The sequence below is a fragment of the Rana temporaria genome, chromosome 9 (genome assembly GCF_905171775.1).
Source record: "Rana temporaria chromosome 9, aRanTem1.1, whole genome shotgun sequence".
Taxonomy (NCBI): Eukaryota; Metazoa; Chordata; class Amphibia; order Anura; family Ranidae; genus Rana; species Rana temporaria.
This window is the reverse complement of record NC_053497.1, coordinates 52,278,895-52,300,155: the sequence shown is the minus strand read 5'-3', so window position 1 is coordinate 52,300,155 and position 21,261 is coordinate 52,278,895. Positions and strand designations below refer to the sequence as shown.

The 21,261-nt window shown below is 46.4% G+C and overlaps 1 protein-coding gene across 1 annotated transcript in view; it reads right to left on the bottom strand.

Annotated features, from left to right (window-relative positions):
- ATAT1 (alpha tubulin acetyltransferase 1) overlaps window positions 1-13,398 on the bottom strand; it is a 62,201-nt gene extending 48,803 nt beyond the window's left edge. The window contains exons 1-3 of the mRNA XM_040323460.1: window positions 13,057-13,398; window positions 12,707-12,939; window positions 2,958-3,018 (exon numbers count right to left, since the gene is read on the bottom strand). Of these exons, the coding sequence (XP_040179394.1) occupies window positions 2,958-3,018; window positions 12,707-12,801 (156 nt within the window). The 5' untranslated portion in view covers window positions 12,802-12,939; window positions 13,057-13,398. The remainder of the gene's footprint in view (window positions 1-2,957; window positions 3,019-12,706; window positions 12,940-13,056) is intronic.
- Between the last annotated feature and the right edge of the window lie 7,863 nt (window positions 13,399-21,261).

Here is a 21,261-nt window from a genome sequence, read left to right as displayed (position 1 = left end):
TTTCTACCCGATATAGCCTTAGCTATCCTTTTTGCCATTCTTTTCTCTAGTTCACCTAAAGAAACAGCAAGAACCCTCTCAGTGACAAAGCCGGGGTTGGACTGACCTGGATCAGCCCCAGCACCAGATCCCCCAGGTCCCATCAAGGCGTGCCCTGATATGTCCTGTGGGGAGAGCAGCGGCATAGCCGTGTCTGAGCCCTCGGATTTTGCGGGGGAATCCCCACCCTTTGTACCCTCTGACCCAGAAGCCATGGTACAATACCGAGGTACACCTGCTATCACCCAGCCACAGACGTAGCTAAGGGGATCTGTCGGTTTGGGAGCGATAGAGACTAACGCCCAAACTGAGAAGGGAGATCAGCAGTTCTTTCCCTTCTTCTCTTTTTTTTTTTTTTGAAGAGGAAAAGAAACCACTCTGTCTCCCACTAAGTATTGCCAATAGCCATCTGCTGAGAAAAAGGAAAAGAAAACCTGTAGGTTTGACAGTCCTTAGAAAAGACTGCAATCCTTCCTTTCGCCACCGGGTGTCCTCGGCGTGCTCCGCTCTGTGTCCTCCTCTGCTCTAGCTCAGGATGATACTGAGCTCTTGGCAGCTAATGGAAGGGCCTCCCCTTCCTTTATTTGTGATTCGCCGCCCACAGGGACGCGCCCCTACCACGGAAACGGCGCGAAAATCGTTCATATCTCGCGCACGCGCCCGTCGGTGGGGGCCATCACACATGGAGGAGGACGGAGCAGCGCAGGCACCCAGGCAGGTAAGCCCTTTAGGTAGGTCACAGACCTCCTTTTTAGCATGGGAAAAAGGCTCCCCTCTCACAGAGATCCCACACCTAGCGCCAGCAGCCCAGCTAAGCAACACTTACCAGGGAGGTCACATATTACTGGGGAAAAAGTTTGAATCATCCTGTCTCTGTCATAGACATAGTGATTCCTTGCCAATGCAGAGCATACCCAGGCGCATGTCCCCCTGTGCACCCCCTGCAGGAACCCGCTAAGAACCAAGTTCCGCAAGCTCCCCCAATACTTACCTGCTCCATGCCGCAGGACTTTTGCACAGCAAGAGGTCCAATCTTCCCCCATCTCCGTGGGTGGCGTCTAGACCTTCAGGCCCTGGGTTCCTATGAAGGAGTCACTGTCCTGGGCCCATATAGCACCCTGGCAACAGAAACATTAGGCCCCCAAAGGTTTCTAAGTTCTGGGCCCAGGGTCCAGCTCTCTGAACAGAAAGCATTATGGGCTACACCCCAATGGTTTGGGGTCCGGTTGCTGACCACTTTAGCACTGAGGCCTTTGGACAGAACCGGTTAGCCCACCTTAATCCCAAGGATGTGGAGGTAAGCTAAACCATGACCAACACCTAAGACACTGGCGAAAAAAACTGAGGTACTCCTCCTATGGGAGGGGGTTATATAGGGAGGGGCACTTCCTGTTTGAGATTGCCAGTGTCCATCACCTGAAGGTACTCCATATAACCCACATAGTAATGAATATGCTGCTCTGTGTCCCGTGATGTACGAGAAAGAAAACGGTGCTCCCCGATCGTAGGTCCCCCAGACAACAAACTTTGCACACTTGTAGAGGAAGAGTTGGGCTATATGTGTGCAAAGTTTGGGGTCCAAGGGACCTACGGCCGGCACTGGGTCCTCAAAGTCCAGGCGATCAGGCGCAAAAAGGTGACTCAAGTATAAGCCGAGGGGGGCATTTTCAGCACCAAAAAAGTGCTGAAAAACTCGGCTTATACGGTAATCAACTGATCAATGGGGAGATATAAATATAGAATAAAAGGCATCTGTGGACAAAACCTCTGGGAATCCCTACAGAGGAGGTAGAGGAAAGGAGGATAGAGTTTTAGGTGATACTGATGGAGCGCCTAAATAGGTAGGAGGAGAACCAGGAAAACACAGATATTAGCCAGATATTATTTATAAAACCCTTGATGCAAATAATTTGATTTAATTATTTTTCCATGGCCTTTTATGTTCTCATCTATGTCACCAAGACTAATCTCACTTTGTTACCTAGTTAACACGAGGGCGCCATTTTGTGGTCAGAACGTGTACTGCAGGAAAGCAAAACCTCAAAGTACAGTACAGTGGTCCAACACACAAAGTAAATCAGTAATGGACAAGTCACCAGAGCCAGGTAACCAAATTATCATTGAAACAAACCAGCTTTTTTGAGCCATTTATATTGTTGTCAGTGGAAGTACACGTGCTTGACTTTCTCTGATGACTGTTAGAACAGACTGGTTCATATCGAGTGCATTTATCTTCTGTTGGAAAAAAAAAAAATCTTCAAGCTATATTGGATGCTGGGACAAATAAAAACCAAGCTCCTTTGTGACACAGTTTAAAGTAATTGTCAACCCATAATTAAAAAATAAGTCATACTTACCTGCTCTGTGCAATGGTTTTGCACAGAGAAGCCCCAATCCTCCACTTCTTGGGTCCCCTGCCGGTGCTCCTGGCTCCTCCCCCTGCCGAGTGCCCACCCTGGCAAGCTGCTTGCTATGGGAAACTTATTTAGGCTCACTTCTAAGCCGTGTCCTGTGTGTCCACCCACAGTTCCCTCCTCACTGGCTGTGATGGACTCTCAGTCTACGAGGAGGGAGAGAGTGGAGAGAGCTGCTGCTCCCATGCACAGCACTGGATCGAGATATAGCTCTGTTAAGTAGAAGAGGGGGCTAGGGAGCTAAAGTGTGTGTGTGTGTGTGTGTGTGTGTGTGTGTGTGTGTGTGTGTGTGTGTGTGTGTGTATAATCTTAATTCAGAGAAAGAATTAGGGTAACAAACCTTGAACTGAGTATTATAGAACATATCACAATAATGATTAAAACAAAAACCTAAAAAATATATTTTCTTTGCATTGGCCTATTCCAACTCCACAGGCGCAAACCATAGGTCAGAAACGCAATACAGTATTTGTTCTAATAGAGGTCTATAATAATTAATTTTACCTTTGCAGATGCTTTTCCAATCTCATCTATGACCTTCGTGATTTGTTTTTGAGCTTCAAAACTGAAAACAAAAGAAAACCGTTATTAAATGACCCCAAACAAACACTGATAGTAAAACTGCATGATGAGAAGCTGGATCTGTATGTATTCGGGCTTAATGTTTTCACTTATGTGGAGACCCCTTTTACACTGGGGCGTTTTTCAGGCGCTTTGGCGTTAAAAAAAAAAAGTGCCTGTAAAGCGCCTGAAAGAAGCCTCATCTGCAATCCCAATGTGAAAGCCTGAGTGCTTTCAGAGCCCCTTCTCACTGCCAGCGCCTGAAAAACGCTTGTAAAGCTCCGCTGAGACCCCTTTCACACTAGGGTTTTTTTCAGGCGCCTTGCGTTTAAAAAAATTGCCTCAATGGGAAGGGGCGATTTATAAGCGGTGTATTCAACGCTCCTAAAGTGCTGCAAAGAAGCTGCTTGCAGGACTTTGACGCCCTGCCAGCGCAGCGCCTCAGTGTGAAAGCACGCGGGCACATTGGGATTGCAGATGCAGCTTCTTTCAGGCGCTTTACAGGCACTTTTTTTTTTTTAACGATAAGACCCCTTTCACACTGGGGCATTTTTCAGGTGCTTTAGCGTGAAAGCACTCTGGCTTTCACATTGGGATTCCAAATGCAGCTTCTTTCAGGCGCTTTACATGCGCTTTTTTTGACACTAAAGCGCCTGAAAAACGCCCCAGTGTGAAAGGGGTCTTATTTAAAGCAATCCTGTTGACAGAATAAAAGGTTTGAGGAAAATCACCTGTAAGGCCCCTTTCACACGGGGTGGATCAGTAATCGCTTTGTTGATCCCCACTGGGCCGGCAGATGACAGGGCGGTCCCCGCACACTGTGCAGGGACCGCCCTGTCTTTTCTCTGCTCTCCCCTATGGGGGGGATCGGATGAACACGGACCGTCTGTCCGTGTTCACCCGATCCCATCCCCCAGATGGATGGAAAAGTAGGTTTTTCCTCCGTCACACTTTGGGGGATCGGAGCGGGTCGGATGTCAGCGGGCATGTCACCGCTGACATCAGCAGCTCCATAGAGGAGCATGGAGCGCCCGTTCAGGTCCTCCTAAAAAACTGGCAGGCGGACCTGAACGGGCCGCCCGTGTGAAAGAGCTCCAAGGCTGGGTTCACACTGGTATGACACAACAGGCATATGACTGTGGATCCAACTTTGCTCTGCGACTTGAAGTCTGACTTCCATCCAACTTCAATGAACGGGATCCGACAATACCAGGCCCCTGAGAAAACCCGAAGCTGTGTGGCCGGAAGTGGGTGCAAATACCTGTCTTTAGACAGGTATCTGCATCCCCCTCCCCTGAAAGGTGTCAAATGTGACACCGGAGGGGGGGAGGGTTCCGATCAGCGTGAGTTCCACTTTAGGGTGGAGCTCCGCTTTAAATCCCTCAGTCTGACGTTTACAACTTTAAAAAAAAAAAAAAAAAAAGAAGAAGGAATCCTCTTTAGTGCTGGCCATGCCCGCACTGCGAGTCCTCATAGACTTGTATAGGGCCTTCTCCTGAAAGGAGACATGCTCAGCAGATTGCCTTATGCAACTCTGTGTAAGAGGATTTTGGCTGGAGGGACATATGCTGAGCCATATGCGGGTGTTTGCACCGCTATGAATTCCCTCTCTGCCATAGAATGTATTAATGCTGCGCTTCAGATCCAGGGAAGATTTATACCCTCACACTATGACACGTGTATTTTTGCAAGCATGTCTCTTCTCCATTAAAAATCCTGCCTGTCCGCCAAATTTAATTCCTTAGTATAAAGTTCCACTTTAACCACTTAAGGACCGGACCAATATGCTGCTAAATGACCCAAGGGGTTTTTACAATTCGGCACTGCGTCGCGTTAACAGACAATTGCGCGGTCGTGCGACGTGGCTCCCAAACAAAATTGGCGTCCTTTTTTCCCCACAAATAGAGCTTTCTTTTGGTGGTATTTGAGCGACAATTTTGAAAAAAAATCAATATTTTTTACTATAATAAATATCCCCCAAAAACATAAACATTTTTTTTCCTCAGTTTAGGCCGATACGTATTCTTCTACCTATTTTTGGCGTTTATCGATTGGTTTGCGCAAAATTAATAGCGTTTACAAAATAGGGGATAGTTTTATTGCATTTTTATTAATTTTATTTTTTTTACTACTAATGGCGGCGATCAGCGTTTTTTTTTCGTGACTGCGACATTATGGCGGACCCTTCGGACAATTTTGACACATTTTTGGGACCATTGTCATTTTCACAGCAAAAAATGCATTTAAATTGCATTGTTTATTGTGAAAATGACAGTTGCAGTTTGGGAGTTAACCACAGGGGGCGCTGTAGGAGTTAGGGTTCACCTAGTGTGTGTTTAGAACTGTAGGGGGGTGTGGCTGTAGGACTGACGTCATCGATCGAGTCTCCCTATAAAAGGGATCACTCGATCGATGCAGCCGCCACAGTGAAGCAAGGGGAAGCCATGTTTACATACGGCTCTCCCCGTTCTTCAGCTCCGGGGACCGATCGCGACGGAGCGGCTATAAAAAAAATAGCCGCGCCGTCGTCCCGGATCGCTCCCCGCATGAATCCGACCGCCGCATGTAGCGGGGGGGGGGGGGGGTCCCGATCGGACCCCCGACCCATGTCTAGGCAGGGACGTACAGGTACGCCAATGTGCCTGTACGTGCCATTCTGCCGACGTACATATACATGCGGCGGTCTGGAAGTGGTTAACTGACAGCTGTGTTAATCGAATAAAGGGCTGGAACAGAAAGTACGTGTAGCGCTACCCCCGCTGATTTGTTGTTCGGATCGGCGTATTGAGTTACCTTAGTGTTGTCTAGGGGTGCAGTTGGAGAACAGAGTATTGAGCGAATGTCCAGACAATGAATAAAGGTTTTCCAATGCTTTATTTCCAGGCCAAACACGGCCAACATCAACGTCAAATAGGAAGAAAAGGTTGATGAAAAAGAAGGGAGAACTTTGCAGTATCAGGCCTGGATATGAACCGAGCAATCCTGCTCTCAGTAGTAGTAGTAGATACAGTTCGTCGCCACTCTAGCCAGAGTGGGTAAAGTGCCCCCGGACAGACTCCTGCCACAAGCCTGGCAGCCGAAGTGTCACTTTAGATTGCTGGGAGGAACAGATCTCTCTCATAGACCTGGCTCTAGGGCCTCTGCCACAGGCCTATTACTTTGGATGAGCTAAATGGACAAATTGAGCAAATCCTCCCAGTAGATTTAAGCTCACCGGGTGACAGCAAAGCGTACCTGCCAGCATTCCGGTCACCAGATCCCTGATGGTTCGTTCAAGCTCTGTTGGATAACCTGCCCCTGGGTTCTCCTCAAGCCGACCCCCCAATCGAAAGGCTCATAGCCTGGGATCTTGTCAGTAAAGCGGGGGACCCAGCAAGTCACTGGGGCCCCCTCTCAGCAATATAGAACTCCGCAGAGCATTTGACCCCAGCCTGGTAGGCCATCACTGGGGTCCGTTGGATGCGCGCACCCTAAAGGTGGATGCCACACCTGGAACCCGCGGGAAGAACCAATAAAGATGGCGTCTGCCACAGATATACCCCTCCCCAGCATGCTCCACAAGGGAAAACTCCTCTAATTGGTTGCTGAGGAAAAGTGGCTCTGCCAGTACCCCTCTAGTGCCACCTGTCGCCCAGGGGTGGAAACAACACCCCTGGAGCGCAGGCTGACCTACAGGACATTTCTGGAATGACAGCAGCCCATATTTGACAAATTGTGAATGGGAGCAAAATAACTCTCCCATTCCCCACTAACTTTAGCGTAGTGCCCATACTGAAAGTAAGGGGGCGCTACATACATAATAGATTTTCTTCACAAGGGTAATCATTCGAGACATCCTCTGTCCCTAGGGGGGAAAGAAAGGTAGAAACTTTGAACTGCTTCTAGTTAGCATGCATTGTGTACTTGTCTTGGAAGGCATTTTTTACATAGTTCCATTGGTCCTTCGTGGACTAATGCGACTATGCATATACTATACCTGCGGGATCCCCCTCATCTCTCCACCTTGTCCAATCAGTGAACTTCTGCACTCATAGAGAAAATGAAAAGCATTCTCTGAATGACACCTGTGTCATAGTAAACTCTACTAGGTGGATGTTCAGCCCTCATCTGATGCCAGTTTCAGGCACAGGGTCCTTTTGGCAGCTCTTTCAGCTGCACCAGCCAACCTGTGTTTAGAATGCAGCAGGGCAACCACACGGCACAGGACCCAAAAGCAATAAAAATACGAAAAACACAGTCACTTCCAGCGTTAATAGGTTTTCCAAGGTGTGATGTAACAGATATCAGATAAAATGGTGGTGTGAAAGGTATATGTGGTATATCTCAAAACTAGGTGGATGCTGCCTTCCTCAGATGGGGTAATCCGAAAGGAACTACAAGAAAAACAGAAATGGAAGGCGCACACACCTAGTGCATTACCAGAGATAATTTAATAACAAAAAAATAAAAGGTTTGTATAAAAGTGGCTACTCACAAAATGCAACTGACAAAAGGCCATAAACACAGTGCATGGACATGCACAGAACACAGGGTACAGCTAACGTGTTTTGGGGGGGGGGGGGGCGCACCCCCTTCCTCAGAGCTAGCACTGAGCCTAGCTCTGAGGAAGGGGGCGCACCCCTGAAACGTATTATTAAATTATCTCTGGTAATGCACTAGGTGTGCACGCCTTCCATTTCTGTTTTTCTTGTAGGATCCAAAAGCAAGTAAAGATCACTGGAACAGTGGTGTTTACTACAGTGATTTCCAGTTTATAGAGGGATCCCAAAGCTGGACCAATGTAATTATGTAAAAAATGCAATACCTGGAATTCTTTGTTAAAGTGGAACTTTACCCATAACAACTTGATAAAAAATAAATGTTCTTTAGCAAGGTACATACATTCCACATTAAAGTGATTGTAATTTTTAAATTAATAAAAAACCAAACTTTACAAACATGTTATACTAGTGGTTTGGCACAGAGCAGCCCGGATCCTCCTCTTCTCGGGTCCCTCTTTGGCTCTCCTAGCCCCTCCTCCTGTTGGGTGCCCCCAAAACAAGCAGCTTGCTATGGGGGCACCTGAGCCAAGTCACAGCTCCCTTTGTCCATTCAGACATGGAGCTTCGGCCCAGCCCCACCCCCTTTGCATTCTCACTGGCCAACTGACTTTGATAGACAGCAGCTGAGACATTCCTACAACATTGCTGGAGCTAGACGGACCTCAGGTAAGTATTAGGGGGGCTGCTGCGCACAGGCTTTTTATCTTAATGCATCAAGATAAAAAAAAAATCTGACTTTACAATCACTTTAATAATTAAGCTACCAAAAATTAGTGTGTGCTGTATTGCCTCCAAAATTTTTCTGTTTATTCTTGCTGGAGGCTGCCCTTTTGCCGAAGCCAAGAATCCCCTGAACAGCAGTAAATCATAAAGCGGAACTAAACCCATCAATTTAATGGTTACAAAAAAAAAAAAGAGTTCCATTCCTGGAATTGCCAACGGTCACATTTGTTTGTGTCCCCAACCAAACTGTTAAACCATCAAATGTCTGGTGTGATAGCTGATCGCATGTGCAGCACCATGGCGTTGCAGATCAAACAGAAGCAGTTTCCTTGGCGGGTTTAATTCCACTTTGAGGCTGACAGCAGATCTGCCTCTACAAACGCAACAGTGCCTAAAAGAGAGCAACTGAACATGTGTAGAGCAGGGTGAGACGGTGCATTACTGGATTGTAAACAGTATAGACATTAAAAATAAGTGTTTCCTGTTAGCAAGCTTGTATATTTCCTTTAATCAGCCTACAATCGGGCAATATGAAGTCGGTTGAGGCCTTGTTGCTGACATTTTGCCTTATTTGTTGAATGTTTTGATGTTGTAGACACGGCCTTTGGTCATACTGTAATTGTATTCTATATTTGGAAAAATAAAAATCTATTAAAAGTAAAAAAATAAGTGTTTTGCATAGCTATACCTGCAAAAGGGGCCAGCCTGAAGTGATCGGGCAGGACTACAGTTCCACTTAACATTCAGATCCCTTTCACACTGGGGCCACCCGTGCGTTAGCAGAAAAGTGCTTTATCGCTGTTTTCGGCCGCTAGTGAGGCACTTTTAGCCCCAGAGAAGGGCATAAAAATGTCTGTATTGCCGTGCTTCCAAATTGCTTTTTAGGCGCTTCGGAAGCGCTGCGTATTCATTGCAATGAGCAGGGGCGTTTTGGGAGAGCTGTATACAGCGCTCCCAAACGGCCTCAAAGATGCTGCTTGCACACCGTCCCCCACGGGTGCCATGGGAGGCAATTTTCAGGCACTATTTCTTGCACTAAAACGCCTGAAAACTGCCTCAGTGTGAAAGGGCTCATAGAGATCCTTTAACCACGTATAGTCATATGCTGTCCGCAGGTGGGATCTCCCCATCCTGGGCGGGCGTCATATGACGTCCTCGGCTTCCTGGCGATATAGGGGGCGCGCTCGCCAGCCGCGTCTCTCGGGAGCCGATGCGTGTGCCCGGCGGTCGCAATGTCCAGGAATGCGTTTTTTTCCAAAAATATGTAGAAGAATACATATCGGCCTAAACTGAGGAATTTTTTTTTTTTTTTGGGGGGGGGGGGGGGTATTTATTAAAGTAAAAAATTGAGGGTTTTTTTTCAAAATTTACGCTTTTTTTTTTGGTTTATAAAAACGCAAAAAATAAAAACCACAGAGATGATCAAATACCACCAAAAGAAAACTATTTGTGGATAGAAAAATGATAAAAATGTCATGTGGGTACAGTGTATCATGACCGTGCAATTGTCATTCAAAATGTTACAGTGCAGAAAGCTGAAAATTGGCCTGGGCAGGAAGAGGGTGAAAATGCCTTGTATTGAAGTGGTTAAATAGAACATTGGAAAAAAAAAAAAAGATGATGTTTGATAGTAATTTAAATAAAAAAGATCATAGAAGAATGTCTCAAGGCCAGAACTGTGGTTTCTTATACCAGTGGTTCTCAACCCTGCCATCAAGTATCCCCCCAGCAGGCCATGTTTTGGGAATTTCTCTTAGATAAAATACAAAGCCATTGACTCCAATTTAAAGCACCTGTGCAAGATAAAGGAAAACCTGCAAACATGGCCTGTTAGGGGTACCTGTGGACAGGGTTGAGAACCACTGTCTTACACAATGCACACTAAACAGACAAAAAGTATCCAAGTAGCTTTCATCCAGTCTATCAAATCAATGTTCTCAATCTTTCGCAAGTTCAGCCAGAACTCTCCACGCTAAATAATGACTTGTATTCATGGCACTCAGACTTCAACCCTGGAGCTTAATTGAATAGTTGGAGATAAAATAATCTGAGCTTTGTCCATTGTATAGACTGGGCACACGCTCAGGAGAGCGCAGCATTTTAAAGGACCAGAAAACAAACAGGAAAGCTAGAGTGCATGCACACTCAGCATTCCTTGTATTGCCCTTTCGCTGCCACGCTTATATTTCCTTTTTTTTTTTTTTGTTTTACATACATCTTAAAGCGGGGGTTCACCCAAAAAAATGTTTTTAACATTACATTCAGCCGAGTTGTCATAATGACATTCGGCTGTTTTTTTTTTATTTTATCCCCGTACATACCGCAGAAGACATACCCGGAACCGGCGGTGAAAATACGGTATGTACGGGGATAAAATAAGAAAAAATAAACAGCCGATTGTCATTATGACAACTCGGCTGAATGTAATGTTAAAAAAAAATTTTTTGGGTGAACCTCCGCTTTAAAAACACAGTTTAGTTCTTTAGATTAATTAATGCTCCCCATCATACATATATTATGGTTCTGGCAACAACTTGAAGGAGTTAATAGGAATTCAGTCCTCACTTGCATTGTAATTATGTATTCCTCTTACAGACCTAATAGAAATGGGCAAAAAATAATAATGTAATTGCTTTTATTTTTATTTTTTTCTAATGAAAATATAGATACACAATGGGGTTTATTTACTAAAGGCAAATCCACTTTGCACTACAAGTGCACTTGGAAGTGCAGTCGCTGTAGATCTGAGGGGGATATGCAAGGAAAATAAACAGAATTTTTGCTTGCACATGATTGGATAATAAAATCAGCAAAGTTTCCCCTCATTTTGATCTTCCCCTCAGATCTACAGCGACTGCACTTCCAAGTGCAAAGTGGATTTGCCTTTAGTAAATAACCCCCAAGGTGTCCTTCCCTCTTTTCTTTTTTTTTTTAATACTGTATGCTTTTCACTAGAAATGTACTTAAAGTAGGGCACCAGTATTATATCCAGGGCCACTGATAGGGGGGGGGGGGGGGACCACCAGCCCTCCTGAAGGGGGCCCGGACAGCAGAGGGATTTATTGTGGTCAGATGGAGGGGGCAATTACAGAATTACTTCCCCTGCACTGATCCCCCTACCTGTTCTGCCCGCTTCTGATCCCCCCTCTGTGCCCCCTGTCACTGTGCTGCCCCCCCACTGTACTGCTGGCTTACCTGTCTCAAAAAAAAAAAAAAAAAATTTGTAAAATAAAATTACATTCTTTAAACAAAATTATATATAAAAAAAAAAATTAAAATATTTAAAAAAAAGGCTAATTCACACAGGTTCTCTGTTATGTTTGTGTCCACTAATATTTTAATGCATTTGGTTGTGAAAATATTGTTTTGATATATTTTGGGGGGGGGGGGGGCGCCTCTCAGGTCAGCAGCTCTACGGCCGGGAGGTGAGAGAACCAAGCCATTGGCGATGTTCGGTGGCTCGGTTCTCATTGCAGATGCAGTGTTGCATCGACCTAGGTAAGTATAAATCTCCAAAAAAAAAAATGAATAAAAAAAAAAAAACACACACATACTTTTCCTTTAAAGCAAAGTTCTACACAAAAATGGAACTTCTGCTTTTCAGAACCCTCTCCCCCTCCGGTGTCACATTTGGAACCTTTCAGGGGGGTGCAGATACCTGTATAATACAGGTATTTGCACCCACTTCCGGGAATGTCACTCCACTCCCCCCCCCTGCTGCCTTCAGAGAAACACACTGGTCCCAGGAGACAGAGGGGACCACTGGGAAAGCTCCGCGCTACTCGCACATGTGCAGTAGGGAACCGGGCAGTGAAACCGCAAAGGCTTCACTTCCTGATTCCCTCACCGAGGATGGCGGCGGGGGCAGCAGAGAGACGAGCGATTGCTTGACTTCTGCTGCCGACATCGCAGGCGTGCTGGACAGGTAAGTGTCAATTTATTAAAAGACAGCAGCTGCAGTATTTGTAGTTGCTGGCTTTTAATTATTTTTTTTATTTTTTTTGTCGCTGGACCTCCGCTTTAAAGGTAAAAAAACTTCTTTGTTGCAGCTGCCTCCAGAGCCCCCCCTTTTTCTTACCTGAGCCAGTCCATTCCAGTGATGTGCACAAACCCAGTGGCTCCAGCTGCTGTGTCTGTCCTCATTGGATAGAATGATAGCGCTCCCGCTGCTGTCAATCAAATCCAATAATATAGGGGGGCAGAGACAAGAGTCTGTTTCAATGGACGCAGCAGCAGGACTTGGGAACAAGCCCCCACAGGTGCCCCCATTGTAAGGGTCTCTCCGTGGAGGCACCCCAGAATAGAAGGAGAGCACAGAGTATAACATGTTTGTTGTTTTTAAAAAATAAACATTTTAAATTAAACCTTTACAAGCCCTTTCACGCCTCCACTGGCACCACCTCCCTGCAGACGCCCAGTTCTACCTACCTGGAGATGAGCGGTCGGCGCACAGGGATGAGACTGCTATCCAGCTTAGTGATGGGGTCCAAGAAGATCTTGTGTACGTCAAAATCAAACTCCATGTTGACCAAAGTGCAATAAAGAGTGCGCTAATATGCGTGTACAATGGCGTGTGAGTTGGCGCTCAAAGGCGAATACGGTATTCATTCACTGGCAGCATATCCTTATGGCACCTCACCTGCCCAGCTGGCCACACCTTTCTGGTACAGGAAGAAATAATAAACATTTTATATTCATAATCTGTGCAATATCTATATTCCTCCATAAATAGAAAACATGCAGCCAATAGGCCTTTTGTTGCCCCAGTGAGTACTTACCTTTACCTATATGTGACCAATGCACCTAATAAATCACATGCTGACCGCTGCATAGAAAAGCCTGTACACTGCTCCTTACATCCATCACACAGGCATTGGGGGGCCACTCACTATGCTTCACACTGACACGTAAATCCCGACTGCGCGCACCCGCCCGTCCTACACTACAAAGCGCGCCCCCGAGACAATAGAAACCGGCGCTAGACGGGAGACGAGAGCAGAGCGCGAGGCACGTGACCACCATCTCGTCCAATCGCCTGAAGAGCGTCCGCTTCCACCTAGCAACCGCTTCCCTAGCGACACATTCACACACCCGGCGATTGGCTAGTAGGGACGGCGAGGGGGGATTCGCCCAGCTGGAAGCTCGTGCCTGATACTTGCAGTAAGAGGCTTTTATTTGGCCACGCCTCTGACAGCACTGCTTATGTGATTATATCAGGCTAAGCAGCTCTCTAGCAACCGCGCAGGCCTTCCTTAGCAACGGGGATGATGTTCCTCGTGCAGCTGTGATGCATAAGAATTCATTCACACTGATTTGAAGCAAGTTCCCTAAAACGTTTTAGGGCTCGTTTACACTTACTATGGGGATGAAGCAAACAGGGGCGGACTGACAACTCATGGGGCCCCCGGGCAATAGAAGACTATGGGGCCCCTGGGCTTACAGATGGTCTCCACGCCAGAAGGCAGTGCAGAGGCGGGGCAGCAAAAATCTCGGGATTTTCACATCAGAAGCATGTTGGTTTCGGACATATCAGGGCCAGATGTAAAAAAAACATAGATTTTTACATACTGTCCCTGGTTTTACTGAGCCTGGCAACCCTGATGGGGCCCCCTAGTGACATGGGGCCCTCGGGCAGTGCCCGAGTGACTCAATGGTCAGTCCGCCCCTGGAAGCAAAACAAACTGAAAAAAAAAAAAACACATCAAGTGTAGCCTCACTGTGCCCATCAAATGCCACCACTGTGCCCATCAATTGCAGCCACTGTGCCATCAATTGCAGCCACTGTGCCATCAAACGCAGCCACTGTGCCATCAAACGCAGCCACTGTGCCATCAAACGCAGCCACTGTGCCATCAAACGCAGCCACTGTGCCCATCAAATGCTGCCACTGTGCCCATCAAATGCAGCCACTGTGCCCATCAAATGCAGCCACTGTGCCATCAAATGGTGCCACCGTGCCCATCAAATGCAGTCACTGCGCCCATCAAATTAGGTCACTGCGCCCATCAAATGCTGCCACTGCAACCACAAATGCAGCCACTGTGCCCATCAAACGCAGCCACTGTGCCCATCAATTGCAGCCACTGTGCCCATCAAACGCAGCCACTGTGCCCATCAAACGCAGCCACTGTGCCCATCAAACGCAGCCACTGTGCCCATCAAACGCAGCCACTGTGCCCATCAAATGCAGCCACTGTGCCCACAAATGGTGCCACCGTGTCCATCAAATGCAGTCACTGTGCCCATCAAATGCTGCCACTGCGCCCATCAAATGCTGCCACTGCAACCACAAATGCAGCCACTGTGCCCGTCAAACGCAGCCACTGTGCCCGTCAAACGCAGCCACTGTGCCCATCAAACGCAGCCACTGTGCCCATCAAACGCAGCCACTGTGCCATAAAATGCAGCCAATGTGCCCATCAAATGCTGCCGCTGGGATGAGGGGATAAAAACCATGCGGTTGAGCTGCGTCTTTACCACCCTTTAACAGCTCCCCCTTTTGCTGATGATAGAAGACTCTGATCTAATGGGGGGTATGTAGAGGAGGGGTGCTTCCTGCTTATCTAATGATCACCAACCATTAGATCAGCAGTCAGTACCCATTAGAGACCCCCATTGTCTCACAGTCCCCTTCTATCAGTGCCCCCTCTTTATATTAGATGAGAGAGATCCTTTTATCAGGGCCACTGTCAGAAATCACGGGACCCAGTACAGCCTACCTGATGGGGCTCCTTCGACTCCATCCCTGGCACTGCCCTCAAACACACCCCTAATATACAGTCATGGCCAAAAACATTGTCTCTCCTGACACATTTCTGTCAGATAATGCACCACTTCGCTCGGAAAATTTTTGCAATTACAAATGTTTAGGCATTCTCATGTTTATTTATTTTGTTTGTATTGGAATGACACAAAAAAGTGGAGAAACAAAAAGCCAAATCTGCCACATTCCACGCAAAACTAAAAAAAATGGACTAGACAAAATTATTGGCACCTTCTCAAAGTTGTAAGAAATGATTGCATTCCAAGTATGCGATGCTCCTGTAATTTGTAATTAAACTCGCCTGTATCCATTAACGGGTGCTGACAATATGGAGATCACAACGGCAACCAGTTAAAATGGTGACAAATTGACTCAACCTTTCTGTTGTGTGTCTCTGTGTGCCACGCGGAAGAGAGAAAGCGCAGCAAAGAATGGTCTGAGGATTTGATAATAAAAATTGTGGAAAAGCATGGACAATCTCAAGGTTTACCAGTCCATCTCCAGATATCTTAAAAGTAGAACTATAGGCAAAAAATAAATAAATAATGTTTCATTTTGGATAGAGTAAAGCCCCGTACACACGCTTAGATTTGTCTCTCATGTCAAAAGTGAAGAGGTTATTCGCCATACGAAAAATCTTGTATACGACAGAATACAACCAGGGTCGTCTTTAACCACTTGACATCCGGGCCTATTTTGGCACTTTTCTCCTTCATGTAAAAATCACACTTTTTCCCTTGAAAATTAATCAGAACCCCCAAACATTATATATTTTTTTTAGCAGACACCCTAGGGAATAAAATGGCGGACATTGCAACTTTTTTTCTCGCACGGTATTTGCGCAATAATTGTTCAAATGCCTTTTTTGGGAAAAAAAACGGTTTCATGGATTAAAAAATAACAAAACAGTAAAGTTAGCCCAATTTTTTTGTATAATGTGAAAGATGATGTTACGCCGAGTAAATAGATACCTAACATGTCACACTTTAATACTGCATGCACTCATGGAATGGCGCCAAACTTCGGTACTTAAAAATCTCCATAGGCGACGCTTACATTTTTTTTACAGGTTACTATTTTTGAGTTACAGAGGGGGTCTAGTGCTAGAATTGTAACGCACGCGACGATACCTCACATGTGGGGTTTGAAGGGCGTTTACATATGTGGGCGGGACTTGCATGCAAGTTCACTTCTAAGCGCAAGCTACCGGGGACAGGGGCGTTTTAAAAAAAAAAATGTAATTTTATTTTTATTTTACTTCATTTTTTAATTTTAACACTTTATTTTACATATTTTTTTTTGATCACTTTTATTTCCTATTACAAGGAATGTAAACATCCCTTGTAATAGGAATCACTGTGACAGGTCCTCTTTATGGAGAGATGTGGGGTCAATAAGACCCCACGACTCTCATTCAGGCTTACAAGCATTAGATCGGTGAAAAAAATTCACCGATCACATGCGGACAGCCGCGATTGCGGCTTTGTTTACTTCCGGGTACCGGGCGTGACGTCATAACGTCACGCCTGGACCTCCGACGGTCATAGAGATGACTGGTGACCATCTGGTCACCAGTCATCTCTATGCTTTCTCAACGAATGCCGGCCGATTCGCTCTCCGGGCACCCGATGGCACGGGAGAGCCCGGAGAAGCACCGGATGGCGGCGGGAGGGGGGTTGTCCCCTACCGCCGCCTATAAGAACGATCAAGCGGTGGAAACGCCGCTATGATTGTTCTTATGTTGTACAGAATCGCCGGCTGAAGACGGTGATATCTGAATGATGCCTGTAGCTGCAGGCATCATTCAGATATCACCGCACAAAGCCGAGGACGTCCATGGACGTCCTTGGATGTCAAGTGGTTAAGGCAGGGCAAAAGGGGAAAGCTGCTCTGGGCCCTGTCATTGTTGTGGGGCCCAAAGCAGCTGCCTCATACTTTCCAACTATCCCAGTTTATATTTCCTTATCTGTGTGCCGATATCTCAGTGTGAAGTGCTGCTAATAATGCTGCCCAGCTCTGCCCTATTGTTGTGTACAGATGACTCACCTGCAGACCCTGTGTTTACATGTAAATAACCATCATTCATATGTAAATAGCGGTGGCATTCATGTGTAAATAGCTGAGGCCGGTGGCATTCATATGTAAATAAAGGCAGCATTCATATGTATATCATGCCCCTCTGCAGTGAAGAGATGATGTGCTATAACCTCTAGCAACCAATCAGTGAGCAGTATTACTGTACAGTAATCTGGTTATAATCCCTGTCAGATTTTTTTTTCGGCATCTGTGTCCCATTGTGGAATTTTTTTGGGAAAAATGTGATGGGGCTTTTAACCACTTCAATACTGGGCACTTATACCCCCTTCCTGCCCAGGCCAATTTTCAGCTTTCAGCACTGTCACACTTTGAATGGCAATTGCGCGGTCATGCACCGTTCTACCCATATGAACTTTTTTTTTTTTAAATCATACAAATAGAGCTTTCTTTTGGTGGTATTTTTTATTTTTTTGCTAAAAAGAAAAAAGTTTTTCTTAGTTTCTGTCAGAAAATTTAGTAAATAAGTAATTTTTCCCCTTCACTGATGTGCGCTGATGAGGCGGCACTGATGGGCGACACTGATAGGCAGGCACTGAAAGGCAGGCACTGACTAACATCACTTATGGGCACTGATTGGTGTCATGATGGGCACAGAATGGCATCACTGCTGGGGCTGCACTGATGATCAGTGCCCTGATTACCTCAGAGGAGACACCGCTGATCGGCTTTTCCCGCCTTACACACAGTCAGTGTGAGGCGAGGAGATCCAATAAACCGCACTTCTGCATTTACATGTGATCGGCTGTGATTGGACACAGCCAATCACATGGGTAAAGAGCCGCGTCATCAGCTCTTTACCAAGATCAGGGTCAGGCTGTGTCCTAGGGACACATTTTGCCTGTGATCACTGCGCTCCCCTGCAGGAGCGCGAGAGCGGTGACACTGGGGCAACATCATGTGACATCGTCCTAGAACGAGAGGAGATCCCGCCCACCGTATAGTAAAATGAGGAGGTTAAAGAAAATAATGTAGTACCCACACTCAAACATGGTGGAGGTTCACTGATGTTATGGGGTTGCCTTGCGGCTTCAGGCACTGGATGTCTTGACCGTGTGCATGGCATTATGAAATCTGAAGATTACCAAATAATTATGGGGTGCAATGTAGGGTAAGGTGACCATATTTTTAAAATGAAATCCGGGGACATTTTATTAAAAAATTTTAATTGGCAAATGGTAAACTATTTTATAAGCATATTTTTCTTAAGTGATATATGCAGTGTATGTGGTATGTGTTTATGGAATGATTGTATGATATATACGTTATTTCTGAAAATCATTTCATACCAGCCCCATAGCATTATTGTACCAGCCCAACCGCATAACATTATTTTCTTGTTCATAAAAGGGAAAACCATGCATTTTAAAGCACATTTGAAGAGTGCCCAGCAGACCAGCCTTACCTGTGATCAGTGCATAGCGAGCGAGGAGAGGAGACAGATTATACAGAGCGAGGATCTCCTGTTTATCCCGCACGGCCGGTGTCCTCAGATGAAGTCCCACCTAATATGATAGGCGCCACCAGTGTGCTGCCTATCATAGGAGCCAGCCCAGGAGGCTGGACTTCGTCCGATAGCCGAGTAAGTGGGAGATCCCGCGCTGTATAATCCAGTGGTGCTCACCCCCTCCCTGTCCGAGACACCCCAAAGGGACCCATGATAGAGCTGGCCCTGGGCGCCCCCCCCCCTTCTGCACCAGCTTGTGATGCACCCACCCATGATCGTTCCTGAATCCATGGACAAAACCGGGGACAGATGGGCTCCGAGGACAGTGTCCTTAATCCGGGGACTGTCCCCAAAACCCAGGGATGTCTGGTCATCCTAATGTAGGGCCCAGATGTAGAAAGTTGGGTTTCCGTCAGAGGTCATGGGTCTTACAGCAGGACAATGACCCAAAGCACACGTTAAAAAGCACCCAGAAATGGTTTAAGACAAAGCGCTGGAGAGTAGTAAACTGGCCAGCAATGAATCCAGATCTAAATTCCATAGAGCACCTGTGGAAAGATCTCAAAACAGCAGTTGGGAAAAATAAACCTTCCAATCTGAGAGACCTGGAGCCATTGGCGATAAAAGAGTAGTCCAAAATTTCAGTAGAGGTGTTAGGCCCCTTTCACACTGGGGCGGGAGGTGCAGTGGCGGTAAAGCGCTGCTATTTTTAGCGGCGCTTTACCGTCGGAATTGCAGCGGTATACAGTGGTGTGGTTTTACCCCCGCTATCAGCTGAAAAATGGTTAATACCGCCTGCAATGCACCTCTGCAGAGACACATTGCCGGCGATATAGCCATGGTTTCCCATTGCTTTCAATGGGAAGAAGCTGTGAACACACTGCTCCTTCACTGCTCCAAAGATGCGACTAGCAGGACTTTTGGAGCGGTCCTGCTAGCGCACCTCAGGCTTTCAGGTCGGTTTGCAGGCGCTATTTTTAGCGCAATAGCGCCTGCAAACCGCCCCAGTGTGAAAGGGGTCATTGTTGATTGCAGGAAAAGTATGATTTCAGTTTAGTCCAAGGGGTGGGCTGCGCATATGTCCCGCGATTCACAGCAAGCTCTGTGTGTGGTCAGTCCTTCCTTTAACATTCTTTTAATGGCTATAATGTTTTTTTTATGATTTGGGTGTCAGACTTTACTACTGCTTTAACGTTGTTCTATGCATCCCTCCTCCAGCCAGTAGGGGAACATCCAAGTCAAGCAAACCCATGGGCTTCAATGCAGGAATCCTGGGAGTTGTATAGCTGACTCTCTGAACTACAGGCCCTAACAGACTCTGCTTAAGCAGAAGGAGCCCCGCAGAGCTTTTATTCAATTGTGCGGGGAAAAGCCCGCTCTCTTGGCGACACAGGAGTCTACGCACTTGGACCTGTCTGTGTGAGAGCACACAGACAGAGACAGCCCTAAAGAGCCTGAGGTTGAGAGTGGTGGTCACTGAGTGACACTGTCCGATCTGGGAGTCACTAGGCAACAATGTCTGCTCTGTGGTTACTGGGTGAAACATAACACTCTGGAGTAACTTGCTCAAACAGTCTGCTCTGGGGTCATTGGGTGACACCGTCTGCTCTGGGGTCATTGGGTGACACAGTCTGCCCTGGGGTCATTGGGTGACACCGTCTGCCCTGGGGTCATTGGGTGACACCGTCTGCCCTGGGGTCATTGGGTGACACCGTCTGCCCTGGGGTCATTGGGTGACACCGTCTGCCCTGGGGTCATTGGGTGACACCGTCTGCTTTGGGGTCATTGGTGACACCGTCTGCCCTGGGGTCATTGGTGACACCGTCTGCTCTGGGGTCATTGGGTGACACTGTCTGCTCTGGGGTCATTGGGTGACACGTCTGCTCTGAAGGTCACTGAGCGACGGTCAGCGTCTGGTCTTATAGTCACAGGGTGATACTGTCTGCTCTAGGGGTCACTAGGTAACAAAATCTAATCTGGTGGTCACTGGGTAACACAATCTGGTCTGTGAATCACTGGGTGACATCAGATACACCGAAATCTAAATATACACAATCCCTATTTTTCTTTTTGGTCATCTTTAATACTTGTAAAGGGTGCTGTCTTTCAATGCAGACTTCACATAAATGAAGATGTCATTATGAAATCTGACCACTAGATGGAGCTGGTGTAAAGGTCATTTTTAATTTTTTTATTTATGGTGAAATACATTTATTTCAATTTTTGTTAGTGTTTTTAACTTAATCAAGTGATTTTAATCACTTAATTGTGATTTTAATGAGTTTTGAATGAATCTGATGCATGTACACATTGCTGGGTCCGATTTGAGAGGAGGTGGTCTGTCAAAAGAGCCAACTCATCAAAATCTCCAACCAAATCACTTCCTGAAGACTCTCCAGCAGCTGTAATTGGAGATTATGACGAATTGGCTGTTTTCACAGAACAGCGGCAGCGTATGCACTATGGTATACAATGAGTTGACTGTTTTGACAGAACACAGAGTAAGCATATTTGCCAACAGTCCTGATTTTCCCGGGACAATCACGATTTTGAGACCCTCGTCCCGATTGGAGCTTGTCTTGAATAAATTCCCAGGATTTTGCTATTGTCCCGGGAAATCTGGACTGTTTTTAGCAAAAAACTGCAGCGGGCTACAAAAAGTTGGTCTTCAGCAAACTG